The sequence below is a fragment of the Heteronotia binoei genome, chromosome 8 (genome assembly GCF_032191835.1).
Source record: "Heteronotia binoei isolate CCM8104 ecotype False Entrance Well chromosome 8, APGP_CSIRO_Hbin_v1, whole genome shotgun sequence".
Taxonomy (NCBI): domain Eukaryota; kingdom Metazoa; phylum Chordata; class Lepidosauria; order Squamata; family Gekkonidae; genus Heteronotia; species Heteronotia binoei.
The window spans coordinates 37274936-37293033 of record NC_083230.1 but is presented as its reverse complement, the minus strand read 5'-3'; the positions used below and the strand labels follow the sequence as shown (position 1 = coordinate 37293033).

General features: G+C 40.0%; 1 protein-coding gene across 24 annotated transcripts in view; it reads right to left on the bottom strand.

The window, feature by feature from the left end:
* NRCAM (neuronal cell adhesion molecule) overlaps positions 1-18098 on the bottom strand; it is a 116627-nt gene that overhangs the window by 86023 nt on the left and 12506 nt on the right. For 17 of the 24 annotated variants that reach the window (XR_009555732.1, XR_009555733.1, XM_060244902.1 and 14 more), the window contains exons 5-9: positions 17069-17239; positions 16328-16384; positions 13576-13687; positions 7657-7841; positions 1287-1418 (exon numbers count right to left, since the gene is read on the bottom strand). Coding sequence is in view for 22 of the 24 variants with exons in the window: in XM_060244902.1 (XP_060100885.1) it covers positions 1287-1418; positions 7657-7841; positions 13576-13687; positions 16328-16384; positions 17069-17239 (657 nt within the window). In the remaining 2 variants the exon portion in view is untranslated. The remainder of the gene's footprint in view (positions 1-1286; positions 1419-7656; positions 7842-13575; positions 13688-16327; positions 16385-17068; positions 17240-18098) is intronic. The other 7 variants (XM_060244923.1, XM_060244905.1, XM_060244920.1 and 4 more) reach the window with 1 other exon arrangement.

Sequence of the window (18098 nt, the reverse complement as noted above, 5' to 3'; positions counted from 1 at the left end):
ATCTATTTGGCAGTTATTCAACTCCATTATTCTTGATGGGCCATTAAAGTCAATAGCAAAATCTCACATGGCATAATCTGGGGGCTGGAGGTAGGCAATTTGAGGGAGAGGGATCAAATTTACAGTGTAGCTGCAGGAACCTCTCCCCCAGAAAACCCCCAAGTTTCAAAAAGATTGGAGCAGGGAGTCTAATTCTAGAGGCCCCCAAAGAAGGTGCTCCCAATCCCACCACTGTTTCTTATGATTGGGGAAAAGGTGTCAGTTTTCCCACTGTATTTACTATGGGGAAATTGGCACTGGGGAGGAGGCAGTTTGAGAGATAGGGATCAAATTTGCAGTGTAGCTGCATGAGCTTCTCCCACAAGGTACCCACAAGTTCTAAAAAGGTTGGCTCAAGAGCTCCCATTCTATGAGAGCCCAAAGTGATTGCCCCCATTCCTCCTTCCCTTCTTTCCCTACAACAGACACCTTGTGGGGTAGGTGGGGCTGATACAGCTCTGAGAGAGCTGTGACTGACCCTAGGTCACCCAGCTGGCTTTATGTGGAGAGTTGGAGAATCAAACCTGGTTCTCCAGATTAGAGTCTGCCCCTCTATAATATAGTGGGTTCTTAGGCATTGAAGAGGTGAGGTGGTAGTGATAACAAGCTCTTTATTGCGTACAGCATGGTAGGTGGCTGCACTAACAAAACTGAGGAACGGGGCCCGCTGAGCCAACTATATATATAGTGATTAGAGCAGGGCAGTTTGGATTTGGATCCTACTGCCCATTGTTCCTAAGTCCCCAAGCTCAGTCCTTCAGGCTCCAATGAGCCAGGCAGGAACTCCCTTGATAACAACATGGATTCTCCCCAAGCTCAGTCCTTCAGGCTCCAAAGAGCCAGGAAGAAACACCATTGGTAACAGCATGGATTCTCATACATAACACCCTCTTAACCACTATACCAAATTGGCTCTCTAAACCACTCTCTCACCAAACTACTAGGAAGCTAGTAGTACATTCTGAATGTGTGTGGTATCTTGTTTTACACTGAGAACTTAATTGGAACTTCTCAAGGTGATTATTTTGACTTGCAATATGCATGACCAATATGCAAGCATAGCAAGACTGTATTCTGACCCAAATAACTGCAATTTTTATACATATGTAGCAGTATCTTCTTGAGTTATTTTCTTAATATAGCAGAGTTTGCCCAGACATAGAAGCATGATACTGAGTGCAGTAAATAAATCTTCCAAGAAGTATATTGCAAAAAAGTATATTGGAAATATTAAAAATAGTCCTTACTTGCAATGGGAACTCCATTTGCTAACCAACTTATGCTAGGCTTGGGATTGCCATTAGCTCTGCAGATCAAGTTACCATGTTCTCCTGGGGATAATACAAGATTTGTAGGTTCTCTTATCCAGTAAGGTGAAGCTGATTTTAATAAAAGAATAGAACAATGGTCAATATATACACAAAACACACACCCACACATTTTATATTTAATAGCATTTTCCAAGATATTATAACAGCATAAAACATTGACAGATTTCCAACAGCTTAAGGATATTGCCAGAGTATCTACAGTCAGCCTTCTGAGAGATAAAGAAATGCTGTCTGTTTGGTTGAGATTATGAAACCCCACACAGGATCTGGGAAAGGGGGCTAGTTTTGTAAAGTTAAAATAAGAATGGTGAAAAAGTCATTGGAGGTTTGAAAGCTATGAGGCATGAAGCCTCACAAAGATCCTGGTTATGAGCAGCCCTCTAGGGCAGTGGCCTACCAGGAAAGTTCACTGCAAGTTAAATCGCCAGTATGTCCTTGATGAAATGAAAAGCAAGGATCAAAAGACAAGGGATTGAGGAAAAACACCTTTACAGTGTAAAAGGGACACTAAAGGCTACAGTTCTAGAATAAAATTCAGCAGCCTGATAAAAATTCTGTCAATTGTGGCTTCTACTTAATAAAGTTGCCAATCCCCGGTTGAGTAAAGACAGCACAACCGAAGTTATAGTGACAGAATAACTAAGAATGTATTGAAACAAAATCATACAATTATGTTCAATAGAAGACTAAATGGCAATAACAATTCCCCAAAAGTTTCACCGTTCCATCAAAGGAGTCCCAATGAGCAGGAGGTCGACTTGATTATTCCTGCTTCGAATCCTCTTCTAGCATAGGGGGCTCCAACTACATATCTCAACCACTGCAAAGAATAACAAAAACTCAAAAATGTAAACTTCATACTAACAGGATACATGACTATATAGCAAAAAACACCTTGATGTATACTTACAAGGCAAAAGCTCAGAAAAAATATCAAAGTGTTTCTGATGTATCAATAAATTGCAAAAAGCTGCAAAACCCACAAGATTCTTTTTCAGTGCATCCACAGACTGCACATGGCTGACTCTCACAGGACAGGTTGTGTTACCCAAATAGGGGAGACCACAATTGGAATCATATATTGGCTTGAAGAAGATCGGTACATTCAGGTAAGATCGATTAGTACATTCAGGATTGGGCCAACATGATATGGAGCCTGAGTCTTTGAAAGGACACCATCCTTGTAAACATTGCTTAGTGTGCCCACAATCCTTGGAAATTACTGAATTTACTCCCAGTCAAGGAGGTCCTCCTATTTTTTTTGAATCACTATTCCACCTATGTCACAAAAAATGTCATTTATTTAATTTTGTGTGATTGTAGTCTCCCCTGTGTGGGTAACACAATCTGTCCTGCGAGGGTCAGAATACTTGAACACAGAAGTCACATTAAAAATTTCATATCAGACGCACCGTTAGTTAGCTGTTGTTTTTTTTTTGAAAAAGCATGCCTATGACAGTTTTAATATTTTTGTCCTTTATAAATGTACACCATGTGGCTCTTCTGAGGAAACTGGATCTGTTGAATGTTGAAACTGGATCAGGTGAATGCTGTAGACATCGTTTATCTTGATTTCAGTAAGGCTTTTGATAAGGTTCCACATACTATCCTTGTTGACAAGTTAGTAAAATGTGGTTTGGATTCTGTTACCGTTAGGTGGACCTGTAACTGGTTGACAGATCACACCCAAAGAGTGCTTGTGAATGGTTCCTCATCCTCTTGGAGAGGAGTGACAAGTGGAGTGCCTCAAGGATCCGTCCTGGGACCTGTTTTGTTCAACATCTTTATAAATGATTTGGATGAAGGAATAGAGGGAATGCTTATTAAATTTGCCAATGCTACTATATTGGGAGGGGTTGCAAATGTAGTAGAAGACAGAAACAGGATCCCGGATGACCCTGACAGGTTGGAAAACTGGGCTAAAACCAATAAAATGAATTTTAATAGGGATGAATGTAAAGTTCTGCATTTAGGTAGGAAAAATCCAATGCATGGTTATAGGATGGGGGAGACTTGTCTTAGCAGTAGTATGTGCGCAAAGGATCTAGGAGTCTAAGTGGATCATATGCTGAACATGAGTCAACAGTCTGATGTGGTGGCTAAAAAGGCAAATGCAATTTTGGACAGTATCAACAGATCACTTTTGGGCAGTGTCCAGATCACATGAAGTGATGGTATCGCTTTACTCTGCTCTGGTAAGACCTCACCTGGAGTATTGTGTTCAGTTTTGGGCACCACATTTTAAGAAGGATATAGACAAGCTGTAACAGGTCCAGAGGAGGGCAACGAAGATGGTGAGGGGTCTGGAGACCAAGTCCTATGATGAAAGGTTGAAGGAGCTGGGCATGTTTAGCCTGGAGAGGAGGAAGCTGAGAAGTGATATGATCACCATCTTCAAGTACTCAAAGGGCTGTTATATATAGAGGATGGTGTGGAATTGTTTTCTGTGGCCCCAGAAGGTAGGACCAGAACCAATGGATTGAAATTAAATCAGAAGAGTTTCTGGTTCAACATTAGGAAGAACTTCCTGACTGTTAGAGCAGTTCCTCAGTGGAACACGCATCCTCGGGAGGTGGTGGGCTTTCCTTCCTTGGAGGTTTTTAAACAGAGCCTAGATGACCATCTGACAGCAATAAAGATCCTGTGAATTTAGGGGGAGGAATTTGTGAGTTTCCTGCATTGTGCATGGGGTTGGACTAGATGACCCTGGAGGTCCTTTGCATCTCTATAATTCTATGACTCTAACTTAAAACTGGATCATGTGCTATCTGTATGTATGCGTTGTCTCAAGAAGGATTGATTGTACAGCAGGTGTTCCTGATTATAGCCGTAAAGGTTTACAGTTGTGGTTTCTTTGGTTGAGCCTTCTGGAGTTTAGTGCTGTTTTGAAATCTCACTGGAGACTTTCTGTAAGTTAAAGGGTTTTTTGGGGCATTATATTAAGCATCCTTACTAAGTTAAGTAGTTTTACATACTATTCTTTTAAAGTGATTTCTGATTATGTTTTACAGCTATATGCAGTCTTTGGACACACTGAAAAAGAATATTGTGGGTTTTGCAGCTTTTTGCAATTTATTGATGCATCAGAAACACTTTGATATTTTTTCTGAGCTTTTGCCTTGTAAGTATACATCAATGCGTTTTTGGCTATAGTCTATAATCCCTGTTTGTATGAAGTCTACACTTTTGAGGTTTAGTTATTCTTTGCAGTGGTTGAGATATGTGGTTGGAGCACCGTATGCTAGAAGAAGATTCGAAGCAGGAATAATCAAGCCAACCTCCTGCTCATTGGGACTCCTTTGATGGAACGGTGAAACTTTTGGGGAATTGTTATTGCTATTTAGTCTTCTATTGAACATATTTGTATGATTTTGTTTCAATACATTCTTAGTTATTCTGTCACTCTAACTTCGGTTGTGCTGTCTTTATCCTACAAGTGACCTCTCCCCCTTTACTAATCCCCAGTTGAGGGCAGGGGATCCCCTGGTTTGGAGGCCTTCCCCCACTTCAGGATTATCATAAAGCAGAGGGAGGAGGGAAATGTCTGCTGGGTACTCCATTATACCTTATGGAGACTGATCCCAATAGGGTATAAATTTATAATGGAGAATTGATCCATTGATGTCTGGAGCTTGGGGAGGGGGCTTTTTGTGATAGAGACATCAAATTCTCAGCATAGCATCCAGTGACTCCTCAAAACACTCCCCAAGTTTCAAAAAGATTGGACCAAGGGGTCCAATTTTATGAGCCCTCACAGAAGGTGTCCCTATCCTCCATTATTTTCAAATGGAGGGAAGGCATTTAAAAGGTATGTGGTCCATTTTAATGTGATTGCTAGAATTCCTTTCAAAGTTCAATCGTGCTTGTCACATCCTTGCTCCTGGCTCCACTCCCAAAGTCTCCTGGCTCTGCCCTCAAAGTTCCCAAATATTTCTTGAGTTGGATCTGGCAACCCCATTCTACTATTATGGCAGAACTGTAATCGGGCAATCCCTAAAGACCAATTGATATCAAGAAGCCCAGGCTGAAGAGTAACACTGAATTCACACTGGGTGCAATCATACGAGAGATTAGGTCCACCCTAGTCACTCCTCTCTTCTGGATTTAATGTGCACAATCACACGTGCACATCCAGCCCCCGAGTCCTGCCCATCCTTACCTAATCCTAGGACAGGCTGGGACCGGAGTAAATAGTTACCAGTGCTTCCTGGTTGTAAAACCTTTGAAGCTCAAGTACAGCACATTTTCTGGCCACCTGAATGGCTGGGGCATGCCATGCACATGCCCCACTTGCACAGGAGTGCTCCTCTAAGCATGTGTGTGGCTCATGCCTTTTGCAGGCACTGTGTGGTTGTTGCAATGTGCCTCTTCCCTGGAGTGGCTTTTTCAAAGCCAAGAGACCACCACGGCAAATTCTCTGTGTGATTGCACCCACTGACTTGAACAAACTATTTGAATCGTTGCCTGCAAACGTATAATAAAATGTATTAAGCTATGACCTACAAACAGAAGTTTCATTTGGCTTTGTACAGAAATATGTTATATAAAACTGTCGATGTAATAGTTTATTGCATTGCCAGTGTGGTACAATAAGTGCAGCGGGGTCCCCAACCTTTTTGGGCCTGATGGCACCTTTGGAGTTATGTCATGAAGTGGTGGGAGTAACCACAAAATGCCTGCTGCTGGAGGGGGAGCCACTCACATAGAGGAAGCCAGAGTGCAGGGGAAGAGAAGGGTAATTTAAAAATACACTTAAAAAGAGGGGTGAGAGAGAATAAAACAAACATTGTGGTGGTGACAACTGCCTTTGAGAATGTTATTTTAATATACATCACTGATCATATCTAGAGCAGCCAGTCAGAAGCTCTTATGGGTAAGAGCCCTACCATGTTGGCGACCCTTGAAGTAGAATGTCAGACTCAGGGTCCAGGAAGCGCAGGTTCAACTTGTGATCCAGCCCTGAAGTTCTTGGGTGACCCTGGGCCATTCACATTCTCTCAGTGCAAGCAATTTCTCAGGGTGGTTATGGGGGCATAATTGAGGAGAGGCTAATCATGCACATATTGAGGTCCTTCTGGAAGGGTAGAATATAAATGTGATGAAGAGGGAAAGCTCAGTTTCCTGTGATGAAGAGGGAAACCTCAGTTTTCTACATGAAAGGTATATCATTCAAAGAATTTATTTATTTATTTATTTATTTATTTATTTATTTATTTATTACTTCGCATTTATATCCCGCCCTCTCCGCGAGCGGACTCAGGGCGGCTCACAACATTATAAAAACAATCAATCCAATAAAACATATAAAACCATAATTTACATATATCAACTTTAAAACCATTCTATAGCGCTATTTTAGTCCAGTATAGGTGGAGTGACTTCTCGACTATGATCGCCAGCATTCTGTAGGATGTCCGGTGGCAGCCCTTTTTCGATCAAACCGCAAAAGCCTGTTTAAACAATTCGGTCTTACAGGCCCTGCAGAACGCAGACAAATCCCGCAGGGCCCTTATAGCTTCTGGGAGGGTGTTCCAAAGTTCTGGTGCTGCCACCGAAAAAGCCCTGGATCTTGTTGTACATAGCCTGGCTTCTTTTGGGCCAGGGGCAGACAACAGATTTTTTGTCCCTGATCGCAGTGCTCTCTGGGGGATATATGGGGAAAGGCGGTCCCGTAGATAGGCAGGTCCCTGACCATAGAGGGCTTTAAAGGTTAATACCAACACCTTGAAGCGAACTCGGAACACAACAGGCAACCAGTGCAGCTCTCTCAGCACTGGTTGAAGAATTCTCAGTTATCAGACCTGCAGTAAGCTGGAAACATTTAGTAATTCTAGTACATTTCAATTAATCCCTACACAGTTAGACTGAATGTTCAGCAGTGTACATCACATTAACACAGCTATCCTTCTGGAGGTGCATCAATCTTATGTAAGGTAATTATATCATCTACCAGTATGATGCAATTAAAGATCTCCACATGTGCATAGCATGGTGTAAATGCCAAACTATATTTCTGATCTGGCAACTTGGCAGACTAAGAATCTGTGAACCCTTCTACCTTTTTATATGTCATATACTTCTCCTTCCCTTCCTCTGAGAAGCTCAGAGTGGCATACAAGGTTTCCCTTCTCTCCTCCATGTTGTCTTCACAGCAATCTCATGAGACTGAGAGTTCAGTGAGTGATTTTGAGTCTCTCAAGTCCTACTCTGATTATAACCTAATTTCTTTATGGACTACAGTGATTTCTGATCTTTTTACATACTAACAAGTTGACATAAACTTTACCTTTGACAGCGACTGTAATAACATGATGAGCAGAACCTAATCGATTTCTTGCCAAGCACTTATATTTTCCAGAATCAGCTTCTGTAATATCTATGATTTTGAGGGTTTTTCTAAAATTTTCATAGAAGGTTCTATTGGCAGGAAGCTCACCACCTTCTTTAATCCAGCGGATAACTGGTGTAGGTCTGAGGAGAACAACAGCTGTGATTGAAGTTACTGGAGTGAGAAGCATATTTAGAAAATAAAGTTTAATAATTATAATTAAATTTTCAGAAGATTATTACTATGGCTTAAAGTCCTTTAAAAGCACTTATTCTAAGCATATAACTGGTATTCTGTTCTCAATGTAGTAATTATAAAAGGAATTATTTTCTGTTAGACACAGTACAGTTTATGATTCAAAATTAACAACTTAAGAAAACCAAAACTACAATTCCAATCAGACGGCACAAGAAAACAAGGGTTGCCAACAGACCTGGGGAAAAATGTTCTGTTAATAGAGACTTAATGTGTAGAAATGGGCAGCTGAAGCTTTTCATAGCATGTGGATAAATCATACCACATTGCACCAATGACACTCTATTAAGCCTCTATTACAGGGACAGGATAGTTTTTTCTTTAGGCAGTTGGCAACATTACAGGACAAGTATGTACAGTATATAACAAGTGGTTTTGAAAGTGCTTTTCAGATCATCCTTTAGCAGAGGTTTCTAGTTTAAGCCAGTGATTGGGACTCCATGTCTTCATTCTGGTCATCCCTCCTCAAAAAAGATACTACAGCATTGGAAAAAGTGCAGAAAACGGCAACTAGAATGATTAAAGGGTTGGAACACTTTCCTTATGAAGAAAGGTTAAAGAACTTGGGGCTCTTTAGCTTGGAGAAACATCGACTGAGGGGTGACATGATAGAGGTTTACAAGTTTATGCATGGGATACAAAAGGTAAAGAAAAGTATTTTTCCCCCTTTCTCACAACGGAAGAACTTGTAAGCATTCAATGAAATTGCTGAGCAGTCAGGTTAGAGGGGATAAAAGGAAGTGCTTCTTCACCCAAAGGGTGATTAACACATGGAATTCACTGCCACAGGAAATGGTGGCTGCTACAAGCATAGATGGCTTCAAGACGGGATTGGATAAATATATGGAGCAGAAGTCCATCAGTTGCTATTAGCCACAAGGTATAGATGGAACTCTCTGTCTGGGGCAAGTGATGCTCTGTATTCTTGGTGTTTGGGGTGGAGGGCAACTGTGGGAAGGCTTCTAGTGTCCTGGACCCACTGATGGACCTCCTGAAGGCACCTGGTTTTTTGGCCACTGTGTGATGGAGTGTTGGACTGGATGGGCCACCTGTCTGATCTAACATGGCTTCTCTATATATATATTATGTTATGTTCTTATTCCAGGATGCTGGGGCAAATTCTTTGAGTGCAAAGGCACTTTAGCTGAAGTGATGCTGAATTGCTATTTTTGAATTCCCAGACCTTTCATGTCATAAGCATACCAGAAGCACAGCAACTCTGGTGGTTACTGTTATATCAGCTAGATCAGGTCGCAGCAACATATTTATTTAGTAGTTGGGGCCTTTAGCATAATCTTATAAGCTTCATTACCTATGCAAAGATCTATGAAGGATAAGGTTACATGGTCACTATGGTGATCTCACCCTCTTCCCTCCCTCACTCAGGATTTCCTCTCCATTTTCCCCTTTCTTTCTGGCTGAGCAGCCCCTTTATCTATTTGTTTCTTATTTGAAGGGTTATGGCTGTCCCACCCTGTCACATTATTGTATTTTGATGCTGGCTCAGCCCAAGGACTTGAGGAAAGAGACAAAATCACCTGCTTAACTTATAGTTGTGTAAATGGCACACAAGAGGCTTTTAAAAGTTCAAAAATAAACAAATATTTTATTCAACATAGAGGTGAAAAGGTCAGGTGCAATCAGGGTTAAAATGTCTGACGTGAATTAATAATAACATAATTACACAAACTTCAGCTAATGTTTCCAGCAAGTAAGAGTTTTAAGCTTTTCACAAAGTCTAAGAATCTTTGAGATGAGAGGCTTTGACTTCAGTATCTGCTAGACACTTCCTGCATCCCCTCCCATGTGATTTGAATCGCAGAGGGAGGTGGCGGCCTGAGGTCTTCTCTCCCTGCCTCCTCTGCGGCCTGAGGGACTTCAATATAAGTTCTTGAGTTTAACTGACTGTCCAGTTTTCAGAAAACAGGTATACACTATCAAGTACCCCAAATCCTTCCCTTAACAAACCAGGGATCACTCCACTCTTTAGAACTATTTCCCTTTTCAACTGGGCAGGGAATTACTTCTTTAAACTAGAAGATCTATATCTTCAGCAGGGCTTTTTTTGAGCAGGAATGCAGTTCTGGCTGGCTTGGTGTTAGGAGGTGTGGCCTAATATGCAAATGAGTTCCTGCTGAGCTTTTTCTACATGAAAAGTCCTGATCTTCAGCGATGCTCCCACTCCTTGCCAGCCTGCACAGTGCTCAGTCAGTGCTAAACTGAGCACTGTTTTGTCTAAAGTTGTCTTCAGCTATCAGTTCCCAACTCTTTCTTCTCAACTGAATCAAATCCACTTGAGCAGCCTGATCACTCAAAGACTCTCTGGCTCTGTGAGGCATTAACCTTTTACAGTCTGTAACACATTTATACAGCACTTTTGAGCTTTTAAAGCACAGTCAGTCACAGCCACCCAGGGCCGGATTTAGATTAAGAGAGGCCTTAGGCTACTCCACTTGTTAGGCCCCTTCCAACCCCCCACCCTTACGACTAGAAGAAAATGGAAGAGTGTTATAAACAAATTCAGTGAAGCCAAGGATGATGATGATGGCTGTTTAAAATTCTGCAATTCACAATTTCTCCTCTAAAGGCCATAAGATGTCATTGTAAATGTTAAAATTAACACTTTTGCAATAACTGAACTTTGTAAACCTTTTGTGGAATAAGCATTATTTTTTAGGAAAATGAAGCTGTAATGTTATTCTTAAAAAAAAAAACCACCTTGAGTTTACAAATTATATTGCCTGGGAAGTGTAAATAATATGATCATGATTACCTGACAGTGCGGCACTTTTAGAATCTACTTTATGTTGTCATTAAAAAGTCAGTTTTAAAATACATATTAAGAAGTAAACTACAACCATCAAATACAATAAGACTAAAAATGTTTTTTCTAGCCTTCCTCATAGCCAAATCATCTAAAACGTCATCAAAATTTGTTTGTCTCAGTTTGTCACTTTCAATGTATAGAATGCTCAGTGCAGACAACCTCTCTTGAGACATCGTGACCCTTAATTCATTTTTAATTCTTTTGAGTCTTGAAAAACTCCTCTCTCCCAAGCAGTTAGTGACTTAAAGCTAAGAAAATTCGCAAGATTGCTTCCATATTAAGAAAGACCATCTGAATTTTTTCCTTGTATATAATTTGATAAAGGTCTGTATGAGACAGAGAGTACTCTTCTGTAAGCCTATGGCTTTGTCTCACGTGCAGGTGAACATGCAAAAGTTCATCAATAAGTTTCAGATCAATATCTTCTGGGTATGCTTCCATCAACTGTTCAACACCTTGCTGAATTTCTTGCTTAGATGCTGTCAGATTAGCAACAATGGAAAACAATTGAACAATATCACCGTACACAGTATTTCTTCTTTTTAAATTGGCTTCAAGTGCATCTAATATAGGAATAGGATTTTATCCTAAACTTATCTCTTGAAGAAAGTGCATCTAAGGCATCAAGTGCACTTCTGTCATTTCTTTGCTGTTCCCTTACTCTTTGTTTCCTTGTTTTGTGGTTAGCATTTGGCAAGGTGGCTTTTGCTTGTTTCTCAAGATCATCAAGATCTTCTCTAATTTTCCTTTAAAAATCCAGAAGTGAACTGTCCAAACTTGCACAAGAATTAAATAGCAGGTCTGATTTCTGAAAGGCTTTGCTGACCTTGTGAAAATGACCTAGCACATAGGTCCAAAAATGCAGCATAAACATAAATTCCAGTTCTTCCATTTTCTGCAAAAGATGGTTAGCTTGAAGCCTGGTTTCCCCCTTCCCATTAATGTCAGAGTACAAATGATTGAGGGCATCAGTGATAGCACTGTAACTTTCCAAAACAGCTTCTGTGGCTTTTGCGTGTGCGTTCCACCTAGTGTCTGACAAATATGTAGGCACTTTAGACTGAGGTGGCAAAAATGATTTTAGAACTGCCCATCTCTTTGTGGAGGATGAAAAGAAGGTATACATTTCATTGATAATGCCAAAACAGTTCACTGTATCAAGGCAGCAATCCACAGGTGAATGGCCCACTCTCTTAAAGAGTGACCTGTGCATGGAATAAATCTTGCAAATTGGTTTTTTTTTTTGAAGATTTTTTGCTGCATACAGTTGCTGCATACAGTACTTACCAGCCATGTTGGCAGCATTGTCATAAGACCACCCACAGCATTTTCTAAGGTCAATTTCAAGCTCAATAGTGAAATAGTTGAACACTACATCAGCCATGCTTTCTCCTGAGTGGTCTTTTAGCTCAAGGGAAATTAAAAATCTCTCAGTTGGCAAACCATCTTTAGGTGATACATATCTGATAATCAAAGTCAACTGATCAGTATGTGAAATGTCAGGAGTGGAATCAGCCAGAATTGCATCCTTAACTTTTTTTTGCCATGAGTTGAATCATTTTCTCACATATATTTTTTGACAAATAAAGAAAGATTGCCTGATCCAGAATGTCCATACTGATTGATATGAGCAAGTAAAAATGGATCAAATCTTGCCACTAGTTCTAAAAGACCAACGTAATTGCCATTATTTCGAAATCAAAGGATTCATTGTTTCCTCTGAATGGTAAGCCTCGTTCTACAAGAGTGCATATTACAGCAATAATTCTCTCCATGACATGCCGCTAGTACTGCTATTCTGCTTTTATTTATTCCTTTAGCTTGGAAGTTAACGTTTGCCCTTGCTTCCTTGTTTGGTAGGCCAACATGGCATTCCTATGCTTCTCTGAGTTTTCATGAGTTTGGATAAGATGGGGGGTTTGCCAGTCATCAAACCCTTCAGTAGCTAAAGCTGTGGAAGAAGATGCAAGGGTTTACAAACAAAGCAATAAATCTGGCCTTTTGAGGGAGACTATACAAGCCACTCTCAGCTATATGTTTTCCCATTTGCTTTTGTTGAATAAAAAAGAGCTTTTGTGTAAAACCTCCTTTTTGTACACACACTTGGAATTTGAAAATGGTCTGCAATGATGCAGGACTTGAGAGGGACTCCTCTCTACCCAATAGGATACTTCCTCGTGTGATAATTCTGACCACAAACTAACATCTGTTACAGTAGATCTGTTTGGCATTATCTTTATCAGCATCTGGAACACCTTGGACTTGGCCTATCTTATCAGGTGTGAACTGCAAAATCTGACTATTTACATTATTTTCTTGTGGCTCTTTAGCCTCTCCCTGTCCAGTAAGTGACTCTTGAATTAGTGACTCTATATTTTCAGTTTGAGCCAGCATCATGGCTGCTTCCTCATAATCAGCTTGCTATTTTACATCCTGCTTTACTGTTTCTTTCAGGGAGGTTTTTGTCTGGTTGCATGCTAGTAGTTGGCTCAGGCTGGATAGCTTCACTGCTGGCTCTTTTATACAAACACACACACACACTGATATTCCAGCAATGCAGTTAGTGGTCCCATGGGATCATTTTAGGTCAGAAAAATGGTGTGGGGAAGAAGGCCATGCACTAGATCGCAATGCACCTGGGGAGTTTTTCTGTACTGAACTACAGAGCACATATGGTCTAAAGGACGGGTATAGGGACATAAGGACAAAGTAAAATATCAAATGCAAGGGTACTCAAAATAACATCTTTTCTACCTTTTTCACATTTACATTATATGATTATAATAACAACTCACAATCCTTCTGCAATACACTCCAACAGAAGGGTGTTTCCTCTTAGCTCTATTTTGCTACTTGTGATTCCAGTAGGAGTCAGAAGAGCTGGCCGTCTCTCTATGTATTCCGTGGCTGAAACAAAAGAAAACAGTATTTAAAAGTACTAACAATACAGATCTAATTTCAAACCGATAGTAAAATAAATCCTCTCATACATTATAAATGGATAATGTGTCTAATACTGTCAACTTTATATATTCCAAAATATAGGCATCCCAGACTATAGGATTTTCAGTTATGCCTTGTTTAACTACTCCACAGATATTTGTCTGAAAATCCAGCAAAATATGGTAAGAAGTAAGAGGATGTGTTATAATAAAACCCCACCTTATAAAAAAATCTTCCCACAAAAACAAAGTTGTATCTTTTGGAACTGTAGCAATCAGACTGTACATTCATCAACTATAAGTGCTTTCCAGAAATACTGTAATTGGTGAAGGCTTTCTACTGAAAGTGAAGAATGTATAGGGTGGATTGGGAGGGGGGGGGGAATTCTACTTGTGCTAGAGTTCATGTGCAAGTGGAAGCATAAGAAAAAGACCACAGTAGCCACTTGCACTGTCAAATTTATTGCACCCTCTACTTGCATTGCAGCTTGTGGTGCAACAAATGGAGGCTGGGTACATCAAATGGAGGCTGGGTACATTAGAAAATAGACTCCACTACTTTTTCATATTGTATGCAAAAATAATCGCTATGGTTTCTACCAAGGATTGCAGGGAGTTGTGGTTTGGTGTGCTGCTAAAAGTCAAATTTAGATATTCTTCCTACAATGCTGCTTATATATTCACACACTTCCAGAATATAGCTTGCAGTGTTTCTTGAGAACAAAAATAAATATTGAACAAACCAAAGTATGCAAAGTATGCCTCTCTGACATTACTGAAAGTGATTCTTTAACTATCAGTTTATATCTTCCACAGGTTCCTATGCACACACAGAGCTTCAGTGAAAACCAATATTCTCATTCCTTCCAATGCTGCACATATACTGAGCTACCCACTGCTTTAAAAGTGAATGGCAAAATCGTACAGTTCCCAAAGAGCCAAAACACTTAGGGCGTTTTCGCACTGACCTTACTCTGGAGCGACGTCCCTCTTCACCGTGCAGCGTCTGCGCGGATTTCGCACCAACCGCTCCGCAGAACCCGGAAGAGCCGCAAAGTCCCGCGGCTTTTGCGTCGCAAATGTAAACTGGTTTTTGGCGGTTTACATTTGTGACGCAAAAGCCGCTGGACTTTGCGGCTCTTCCGGGTTCTGCGGAGCAATTGGTGCAAAATCCGCGCAGACGCTGCGCGATGAAGAGGGACGTCGCTCCGGAGTAAGGTCAGTGTGAAAACGCCCTTAGGCTTCCATAAGCTTTAACAAAAACTGCAAATAGGCTACAAATGGGGGGGTCTATTTAAACCCTGTTTTATGAAAATCAAAACAAAGCAGCAGAGATCAATTCAGTCTTGTAATTACCAGGTGCCTGCTTATCACTGCCATGCAATAATTATTCCCAAATAACCAGAATATAAAAACATAAGCACATACTTTCTCTCTCTCCTTTACATGAAAGGATTATTAGCTAAAGATGAGCAACAAATGCAACCTATGACAATGTTCTGCATAGCTCTTTCACTTGCTTCCTTCTCCTCAGAAACAAAATGCATAAAGGCAAAATTCCTCTGCTCTCTTTGGATATGGTCACTTTCTAGGTCCAAAGTAAGCCTCAGCAAGAAATTAGTCCCTAGTTTGATTGGTCCAACAGCAACTGCATAGTGCCGTTCTAAGCAGCATTATATCCTTCTAAGTCCATTGAAGTCATTAGGCCAAAGAAGTGTGCAAATTCTGCTTAGTGTGGCACTGGCAGGGATTGATTTGATCACCTGTCCTTTGGATTACAGCTGCTGGTTTTAAAGGTTTCCAGATGGCCCACATTTCCCCTTCTCACATTTACACACACTACTATAAGGTAGTGTGTGTATATGTCTGCAGACAAGAACTAATGAGTATTTCTGTTTGTCTTGAACCTGAGACGTGAGAAGGGGAAATGTGGACCATTCAGCATGGAATGGGTTGATAAATTATGTATGTTCTGATAAAACATTTTTTTGTTCTGCAAAAGTTGCACAAAATGATTTCAGTATACATTATTGGGAAGTACAACAGTACAGCCAAACTCACAGCAACATAGTTATGTTGACAGTGTTATAAAAATCTCTACCCCTGTAAAAGACTAGAGGGAAGAAGGAAACATATTAGACATTTGTGTAGGTATGTGTATGTTGAGTAGACGTATGTTTTCTAGGACTTGTACATTAAACTCAAAACATTTACGCACCATATTCAGCAAAGTGTAAACAAGATGAGAATATACTAAGCCTATACAGCCTGTGATACAGCATGCACTAATGATTAGTTCCAATGATAATGAATTATCAGCTAATTCTGAAGAAATTCAGAGGAAAAGCAATAAAAGGCATAAAAATTAACAAACCAGTCACATGGATTCATTTGTAAAAATGTTAAGATGTTTTACATGCAAAAGGTTCTTCTGTTACTTGTAAATGAAGATTCATTCTGTACAATTAATTTGTATTATCACTAGTACTAATATGTAAATATAATAGAATTGTAAGGACAGTAAAGTTAAGCAGCCATGGAGTGAAGTTAGTTAACTAAACTCTACAATGGAAGGAGGAGTGCCAGAGTGGATCTCTAAACTCACCACCATAAAAACCAGACTCACTCATATTAGCAGCTATAGTTTCATTCAATGAATCCACTGAAATAAACAGAATATCATGAAAAATGCAGCTAGGCAGACATAAATCTGGCCTTTAAATGTTAATCCATATATCAGACTAAAAAAATATAACATAAGCCTACTAATTAGGGTTGCCATCTCTGGGTTGGTAAAGCCTGGAGATCTGGGGTGGAGCCTGAGGAGGGCAGGAGTTGGGGAGCAGAGGCACTTCAGTGGGTTATAATGCCATAGAGTTCACCTTCCAAAGTGGCTATTTTCTCCAGGTGAACTGATCTATGTTGTCTGGAGAGCAGCTGTAATCCCAGGAGATCTCCAGCCACCACCTCGAGGCTGGCAACCCTACATTGCACTGATCACCAGAAATTTTGCCTTTTCCCATTTATATCATTTGTCATATTTTTGAGTAGAAAACATACAGAAAAGTAGAAAACATCCAAAATATATACTCAAGTTAAGGTTGCAAGCCTGAATACAGGGTGAATGAATCCCATTGTACTGAGCAAACTAACTACAGTTCGCAAGTTAACTCCTTAGTATGTGCTATGTACTAAGCTCTAGTAAAATACTAAAAATAATTTTTACTGTTTTACCAATTATTTGAATTCTATGTATTTCAAGAATAGACACATTACGCCTCTTATGTTTAGTGAACAGACATAGGAAAACATAATATTATACAATCTAATTTAAAATAATACTGACCTGGTTCAACCTTTAAAGAAATGGGTTGCTTCTGCTGAATAGTTTGTGTGTGATTAAATCTCGCATAACATATATAATCTTCACGTGTGTCCTCTGGTTTTACATTTGAAAAATAAAGGTCTCCATTTAGACTTTGAGAAACTCTGTCATTTTGAGGCAGCTTTTGAAAAGCTGGGGGGGGGGGGGCGGGGGGAGAGAAACAAAAAATACTTATAGCGTCACTAAGTAACAAAGGACTGTTTCAAAGCTATCAACTAATTACTTTTTCTCCAGGTAGTACTTCTTTTCACAAGATGACATGGAGAAAGCTCAGTGGTAAGTGGAACATGTATTAACACATCTCACAGCCATTTCTGTGACCACAATCACAAACTTTCACAGAAATAGCTGTAGGCTCTCTCAGTGTATGTCCCATTTCACACCAAGGACAAAAAACATGTTGCGTATATGAATTGGCCAACACAGAAAAGCCCATAAATTGCTTAATGAGACTATACAACTACATGTGCAGAGAAACAATGACCATACTCTAACTGAAGTCTGAAGTTCCATTTGTTTAATTTCTTTAGCCAGTGTTAAACTCATGCCTGTCCTGTTCTTCTTTAACAAATTCCACTTCACAGGACACTGTTACATTCCCAGCCATAATTCAGAAGAATATTGTTACATTTATTTATTAAAGCTACCTAATTCCTGCAATTTTCTACTGGCTTTGCAAAGTCCACCCAGTTGTATAGTCTCTCCTTATACTTCCATTCTGCTGTTATGACTTAAAGAACAGGCAGAACTTGGCAAATACAGGGTGCACTTTACAAAAAGGGATAAATACAAGATGCGGATTATTCCCAATTTCTGTGGAAGTTTATGCCATTTTTATTTCTTGTCATTCCACTGAAAAGGTAGTTAAGGATGACATATGATGACTGCTGCCCCAGCAGTACGTCATAATATGTTTTTGCAATGATAATTTGAGCTAATACTCATATCACATTGCCTCAGCAGTTGGATCAGTACTACCATAATGAAAATG